Raw genomic sequence first — 8269 nt, forward strand, 5'->3', positions numbered from 1 at the left:
TATGCCAGGTGAAACTATGCATCCTGTTCACAACTGTGGACTTTCATTCTGTAAGGGAGCAGCTTTTCCTGACTAGATACTGCTATACTGTGTCCCTAAACAGGGGGTGGATGCCAGACAAGAGGCAAAATAGTGTAGGCAGACGCTAATGAGTTGTGTGGCATTGTAGCACTTTATTTGTCTGGGGCCTGAGCTGGCTTCCCTGTATAGTGAAAAGATTATGGTAACTAATCATTTGGCTTCCTTTCAGCTCTAAAATATGTATGAAGGTACTTTTTGGAGCTACCTGGGTAATTTTCGAGAGTGAGATTGTCTAAAATTACCTGAACATGCCACCCGGCCTCAGCCTGTGACAGAGGCCAAGATGATTAATTAAGAACAGATGAATGAACAAAGGAACACACACGCAAAAGAGAAAAAAATAATGAACACACACAAAAATGAAAACAAAAAGCAAAAATGCCTTCCTCCATAAGTTCACATTCTATCCTGGGCAGGGGTGTCAGATTGAGCAAATGAAAGTATAAGGTAGTCATTTTCTTCAAATTCAAAATTAGCTGAGCATCTTGTATTTTATCTGGCAACCCTATACCTGGGTCCTTTCATCATTCACCATTAGTCACTCTATTACCAAAGTGACACTGACTCGCAGTCTTGTAAAGGACCTGGGGATGGGGGCGTTTCTTATACTTAAAAGTGGAAATGACGCCTATATTATCCCTTTAGATGTTAAACCAATGAGCTTTCTCCCTTTCATGTTGCTTTGGACATGAGGAAACTGGTGATTGAAGAGAACTTGGACAACAGAAGGGGACAGTGGCCCCCCAACAGCCAAAATAGCCCCAAAATGCCCCATGAAAGCCAAGCACTGTACTTGTCAGGAGACCCCATCGTCTGGGGCCTGTCTCTGCTGTTGAAGGAACAGTCCCGTCAGGCATAGTTGTTGGGCTTCTAGATCGGGAAGACCGGAAATAGCAGATTGGAGGTGGGGTTGGTTCCAGGAGGTAAGGCACACTGGGATGTTAGAGACAAAGCAAAGAGCCTCACAGAGGAAGAGAAATTCTTGAAATCAGACACCAGAACACAAAAAGCTTGGGCTGCAGACAAGCAGGCCAACAACCTTCCATAGCTACATACCTGCTCTGAGTTTTACAGAAATTTTATCAGTCTCTATGTTCCCAGCATAGTCTAAAAGTCTAAATGTGTTCAGTGATGATTCATAGGACAAGAAATGCACTGTGGACTTGGGTATTCAGACGGATTTTCATTAGTGATATGTAAGCCTCATCTATCTGGAAAATTCACGTGGGCAGTAGAGATCATTCCTGAGTAATTCTGGGTAATTGCACCTTACCTGCCAGTATCAGTTAAAGGCATGCACGATAAAAAGGAAATGTGAGCATGCATGTGCCTACTCTTGTCAACCTTACTATTAAATACATTGGAACCGATCATCATTAGAAATACACTGGTAAATCTATGGACGGCACTTCCCCGCTTCATGAGAAAGGTAGACTGTCCTTTCGCGGATCCTGGGAAATTCGGCAGGTTTTGTGCAGCTGGGGGAATGCGCAGAGCCAGGCTCTCTGGGCAGAGGCTGGACAGGCGGAAATTACAGGCACCAAAGCAAATTGTCATGAGCTACTTTCCTAAGTACACGAGTGGAATCGGAAGCTGAAGCTAGCGGGAGTTTACTGGACCTACGAGGACACCCACTTTGAGTCGCTCTCCATGGTAGTTCTTGTGTTTGAAATGGAGAAGCTTTTAAGTCAGGGCATTGTCTGATAGGACGGCTCTATTCCATCTGGGGAAGCACGTCGCATCCATGGTTACCCTAACACCTCTCAGTGTAACCTCGGTCCTTCGGAAATAATTGCTCTTGCCAGTTCCTGTTAAAAGGTGTCAATGGAGTTAATTAAGCCAGTCCAGGGAGAACAGTGCTTCAGTTTGTCTGTCTCCTGGTCGTGGAAGAAAACAGGGTTTCTGTTGAGACGCCATAGTTGACATATGATATTTTCATTAGTTTTGCGATAAACAAATGCTGCGCTCCAAATGTTGAACATTTACTTGTGAATTTGCACAGGTTTACTCTTAAACCTCAAAATATGGAGAGCACCTCGTGTGGCTAAATATTTTGATGACCAAGCTTTCTGGGAGGTAAGATTTGTTTTAACCTATTAATGTCATAGATTTTTGAGTGAATGAACTTAAAAAGATATCTGGGCCCACATGTTCACTCAGTGCTTATGAGAGTAAAGTGAAAACACATGAGAATTAAGTAAAGACCACGGGAGGAGGAGCAAACCCATGGTGTGCACGTGTGGCGGTGGGGGAGGGCAGGGAGGCAGTAAAAGCTACCGTTTCCCTGATGCCTCCAAGTCATGGAAGGCCAGGGATAAGAGAATGGACTCTTGCCACACTTCTCTCCACCTGGAGTCATTGGAGTGGCAAATAGTTTGACGTGAAGGTGCTAGAATCCTGAATGCAAGAGCCAGAGGACCACCGAGGCCAGCAGGTCTAATCCCCTGTTTGACAGACGCTCAGAGTGGAGCCAGGACTGACCGAGTTCTCATCGAGCAGCAGAACTCAGTCTAGAACAGCTCGGATGAATTACAGCTGATGGACACAAGGAAACTTGTGGTATAGAAGTCTGGAGTCATTCAGCCCAGGGACCCAGAGCTCAAACAAGTCACCTGAACCGACAGTGTCTGTGTTACACTGTAGCATTTGTTGTCGCGACTGGGCTAGACACATCACCCCACTGCCCTCCTTTCTTTGACCTGCACTCGTAGTTCACGGAGCACTCTGACGTCACTCTGAGTAATCTCCTAATGAAGCTGAGGTCGGCTGGGCAAGCAGGGATCTATACCGCCTGTTACAAATGGCAAGCTGGGGCCAAGAGAGGCCAGGCTGATGCCCAGCATCATACTTCATGGGGGGCAGAGGCACGAGCCGGAAGCAGGCCTTCAGAGTCCCGGGCCAATCCGCACTCTACCCACGAGCCGGCACACTGAGCACCATCGGGACAGAGAGCCATCTTTACCGTGGGCCCTGACACTCGGGCCTGTGGGGGCGAAACAGAGAACCCACGGAGAGAGCCTGCCTCTTCTCTCCTCCTCCGTCTCCTTCCTTCTGCTCTTCTTCAAACGGCTTTGTGGGTATAAAAGGCAACGAACTACACACATTTCAAGTCTACAACTTGATACATTCAAATCGATTCAACACCCGTGAAAACCATTAAAACAATCAAAATAACAAACGTATTTATCACCACCAGACATTTTCCTTTGCGTCTTTGGAACTACTCCCTTCCTACCCCACCCCTCCCACCCCCAGGCAACCACTGACCTGCTTTCCGTCTCTATAGGGTAGTTTGCATTTTCTACAAATTTATATAGACAGAACCAGTCGGTATATACTCTTCTTCGTCTGGCTTCTTTCACTCTGAGTTATTCTGAGAGCCATCCACGTGGTTGTGTGTAACCTGCCTCCTCTTACACCAGCTGCTCTCTGTAGTCCTGGGTCCGGACAGCTGGTCTCTGCCAATGCCCTGCAAGTGTTCTTACTCTTCTAGCAGAGAGGCTGGGTGATTTAGTGAAAGGACTCAGAAAACTGGTTAAATCCACCCATTCGTTCCACAAGTATTTATTGAGCAACTATTATGTAAATACCAAGCACTCTGCTAACCAACCAGGGATACCACAATCAGGACAAATATCCAGCTCAATTACTTGAGTTGCAATACATATTTGCCGAATCAGTAAAGGAAATCCGGGCACCCCACCCAAAACTAGCCCCTGCAGCAGCCGAGAGTGTATCAGAAATGAGAGGTCCTGGATTCCAGACACCGCTCCACAAGGTACCGAGGAGGCAAGTTCCTCACCCTCTCTCACCGGTAAAGTAAGAATAGTATAAACTTTATTCTCCCTCACTGGGTTGTTTTAAGATCAAATGAGATAACAACGTCTGTAAATACAACACACTGGGTAAATTGCAAACCACCATATGAATGTGAAAGTTTATTACTAGGTTTAGCCAAACATGAAGGGATGTGTAAGCATACTAGCTATCATTATTTTTTGCAAGCCTACTGTTTCCCTTTTTGTGCTAGATGCTTTTAAAATTCTCTGATCTTATCTTTGCAACAACCCTGCACAAGAGTAAACGTTTCCATCTTAAAGACCAGGAGTAACTCGTCCAGAATGACGGAGATAGTAAGTGGAAGGGGAGGAATTTGGGGTGGTATCCATTTGGCCCCAAGGACACAGTGTGTGCATGTGGAGGAAGGGGATACCTACTGGAGAACTATTTCTCCCCCACCCAATCTTCTGATTTCCTTTCTTACAGCTGTGTATAAGCATTTATTCAACAGTCTAGCACAAATATTTTACACTTGAAAAGCCAAATATCCATTACAGAAGAATTTTAAAGTTCCAAAGCTGATAAATCCAGAAGTATTTTTTTTGTAAACCATCCAGAACACACTTTAAACATTACTGAATGCCCTCATTGCATTTTATAAAACCAGACCTCTGGGGGGTGGGAGGGACACACCCATCCCTGGTTGTCCAGGCCATGCCTGGCACTCGCCAGCATGGGGCACCCATCGCGCCCTTGGAGGGTTCTGGTAAGAGGCACTTGTTCATCCCCTAATTTCATCAGATGTGTCACCTAAAATGTGACAGAGCCCTTGTGTGAAGTGCTGGAGAGACAACTCTATGTAAAACAGGGTAGTAGGTCTCAAGGAGTTGCATCCGTTCATTCTGTCTCCCTGTAGATTGCAATGATCCTAGCCCAGGTGCTGATTTACACAAACTCAGTTCACGACACAATTTTTCCTGTGCTTTCACTAACAGAATAAATCGCTTCCTTCAACTCGTTGTTTCAGTTTAATAAACCAGGGGTTTTATTTCTTGCTTTCCGAGAGCACAAGGGCCCACCAATATCCACTTATGGAAATGAATTCCACAGCGAACCTCTCTGAAGAAAGAAACTGTTTTTGCAGGACTACCGTGGCTAGGCCTCTGCTCTGAGTATGGTGTCGGGGTATAAATAGAGAAACTACGGCCTCGACCACTTTGAAGGACTGGCTCTTTCCATGTGCACAGCTCTTCCTATTAAGTACTGAAAGGGTGATTCTGGCAGCAGCTGCTCGAAGAGGAGGAGGAGGTCATGAATTTGGGGAGGTCAGGGAAAATGGAACACAGTGAGTTGTGTTGGATTTGGCCAAGCGACAGGAAGTGAAGGGCATTGCGAGGGGAATGTTGAGAGCAAGAGCAGGAGAGGAAGCGACCTAGCTCAGCAGAGGGGGCGAAGAGAGGGAGGAAGGATGCCTAGAGCCCCTTGACGCATCCCTTCGGGCAACTGGAAGCTCCGACAGGTTTCCGTGCGGGAAATTACGCGATGACGTGAATGCTCTAGAGTTGAGTGCAATGGGACGCTGAAGCTCCAGAGATGGACTCTGAAATGACTGCATGTGCAGAAGATCCTCCACCGGCTTCTGAAGCAGTATTTACAGTTTCTTTTTAATATAATGTTATTGCCAAGAAATATAAACACCACCACTGTTCTGGCACAAAAACATGACAGAATGTGTTAAGAGTGCCTCCTGCTGTTTTATGCAAAACTCTCAAAACCAACGCTTGTCACCCTATCACCTCTGCTTCTGACTGAATGTAAACGTTCTACACACAGTAAGGGCCCAGCATACGCTCTCGTTCAGCCAAAAAAAAAAAAAAAACCCGAGAGCAGGAAAACAGAGGAGGAGCCTGCCAGTGACTCCGCCTCCTGGAGAGGCCCAGTGAAGAGCTGCCTTCCTTGTTCTGGAAGGCAGCTCTGAATTCTAGTCCTAGCTCGTCCCTGGTAGGCTGGTGCCCGCAGGCAGGTCACTTTGCTTCTCCAGGGTCGTTTCCTCATTTGTACAGTGACATCGAAGTCCACGTGCTGGATTCAGACAGATCTGGGTTCCACCACCTCTAGCTCTGTGATGTCTTGGAGCTTCCGTCTCCCCATCTCTGAAATGGAGGTAATAATAGTGATGTCACACTAGGTTGGGGTAAGGATTTAAAGTAGAGAATGTGTGTGAAGTGTAAGCACACTAATCCATGGGAACACCCCACACATGTTCGCTAGTCTGAGGTCCAATTCTAGAATTCTGTGATCTGAACAACTTCATGAGCAGTGATGTTGTGATACGGCATAACTGAAGAATTCGGGATCCATTCAGCTTGCAGAAGACTCAAAGGAGACCTAAGAACAATCTTCATACACTTAGAAAGTGGTCATGCAGAAGAAAAAAAAGATTTTTCCATGTTTCTCCAGAGAATGTACCTAGGCCCCGTGGGGGTTGTGGTGTAAATGAGCAGTTTGAACTCTCTGGGAAATGGAGTGAACTCCTTTAAATGGTAGTGAGTCCATCGTCACGGGAGGTGTTCAAATAAAGCCAGATGACCATTTAGCAATGCTCCACCTGAAGAGCTATACAAAACAAGGTCTATATGTCTAGGAACTCTTCCAGTTCACATTTTATGAGACATGTGTCAATATAAATTTCAAAAGATCAAGCCAGGATCAACATGTGTACAAACTTTGAGTAGAGGGTTCATCTGTAATAAAATGTTTGCTTTGCTTTTACAGTTTCCTCATTTGGCTGTTGGATTTTAAGCAAAAGCATCCAAGAAAAACAAGGCCTGTTCCAAAACACAAGAGCTTCCTTCTACTGTTGCCCACATTTTTGCGTGTGTGTGTCTGTGCACGATACACACTCGTCACTGCAGTCCCCTCATGAATAACAAAATAAGATCAGAGACAGATTTGGTATTTAAAATAAAGGACTAAGAACTTGTCTAAGTGGTAATTTCATAACAGTTTTAAATGAATGTTTGATTTCATTAAAAATGATGCTACCAGTATTTCCTTGGGGGCAGGCAACATAAAATCAAGATTTTTGGTTAAATTTTCACAATTCTTAAGATTTTTTTTATGCTTAATAAAGTAACCTACCCAGTTAACTTTTGTCTATACCAGCAGAGCAGATAAAAAGTAGGAAAATTAAGAAATTTTTTTTAAAAGAGTTTATTTTTTAGAGAAGGGAGAAAGAGAAACATCAATGTGTGGTTGCCTCTCGTGCGCCCCCTACTGGGGACCTGGCCTACAACCCAGGCATGTGCCCTGACTGGGAATTGAATCAGCAACCCTTTGGTTCACACACCAGCATTCAATCCACTGAGCCACACCAGCCAGGGCAAAGTTAAGAACTCATTTATATTTAGTCCTGCAGACATCATGTTTTTACTTCAGCAATTTCAGGGTAGTTCTTACTCCCTGAGCACATCCGGAATTTAACTGTAGGAAAAGACACTGTGGTCAGTCGCAGAGGTACACTGCCTCAACGTGAAAAAACTAGTTCATGACCTTCAGGAAATCATTTCAACGTCCACGGTCTCTCATCTGTAAAAGGAGAACGTGGGCTTCAGCCTGAGACCCCCTCCAATTCTCACATCCTGTGGATCTAAAAACTCCCCAGACTGATTCCTGTGGGACGACAGCAGCAGCACCTCTTCAGGTAGTGTCCGGATGACCAGGCCGTATCCAAATGTCCTGCATACAGGGCGGTAACTATGGTTGGCATGGAAAAGACATGTAAGTCACCTGAGAGACATTTTGTTTAATGAAGGGCTAGGTGTAGTAAGTTTTATGAAAGAAAACATTTCACACTGTAGGTCTGAAGAACACATATCCCATAGTTAGCTAGTTCCTTAAAACAAAAAACCCATCTGCCGAGGTGGGGAGCCTGGGGGATAACAGAGTTCCAAAGAGGAACACAGTCTGAGAACTCCCAGTAGTTAATGTTTACAAATATAACTGACCTGGCTGGTCTATTTTGAGTTTAGTGGTTCAGTAGAGATACAATGAAACGTGGAATCCAACTTATTATCAAACTAACATTTGTTACCTGAGTCCGGTGTCCAGTCCTTATGCTTTTCTTTTTTCCACCAACGGTAGATGTGGAGTGACTGCGTGTCCCCACCAACCACGTGTCATGGCTGAGTCATTACCACCTCCCCCACCCTCACCAGATCAGGGGCACAGAAGGGACCCTTTGAGGAGCCTGGTGGCTGGATCAGGAGCTGTTCTCTCCCGACGTGTTCACTCACCCCTGGGGGACCCTGAACAGCTAGCTACTCACACTGGAATGTTTTCAGAATTTTTGGCACAACTAAAACACAAAGTATAGTGAGAAGGAATTCTGACCACTGACATCTGTAAT

At 45.3% G+C, this 8269-nt stretch overlaps 1 protein-coding gene across 3 annotated transcripts in view; it reads left to right on the forward strand.

The window, feature by feature from the left end:
* LOC118977821 (RH-like protein) overlaps positions 1-6825 on the forward strand; it is a 32902-nt gene extending 26077 nt beyond the window's left edge. For 2 of the 3 annotated variants that reach the window (XM_037032936.1, XM_037032935.1), the window contains 2 exons: positions 2084-2157; positions 6637-6664. In XM_037032936.1, the coding sequence (XP_036888831.1) occupies positions 2084-2129 (46 nt within the window). In that variant the 3' untranslated portion in view covers positions 2130-2157; positions 6637-6664. Of the gene's footprint in view, positions 1-2083; positions 2158-6636 lie in introns of all 3 variants that reach the window. The other variant, XM_037032937.1, reaches the window with a different exon arrangement.
* The last annotated feature ends 1444 nt before the right edge of the window (positions 6826-8269 follow it).

The sequence above is a fragment of the Sturnira hondurensis genome, unplaced genomic scaffold (assembly GCF_014824575.4).
Source record: "Sturnira hondurensis isolate 20B ecotype Veracruz unplaced genomic scaffold, ASM1482457v3 Scaffold0021555, whole genome shotgun sequence".
NCBI classification, from domain to species: Eukaryota; Metazoa; Chordata; class Mammalia; order Chiroptera; family Phyllostomidae; genus Sturnira; species Sturnira hondurensis.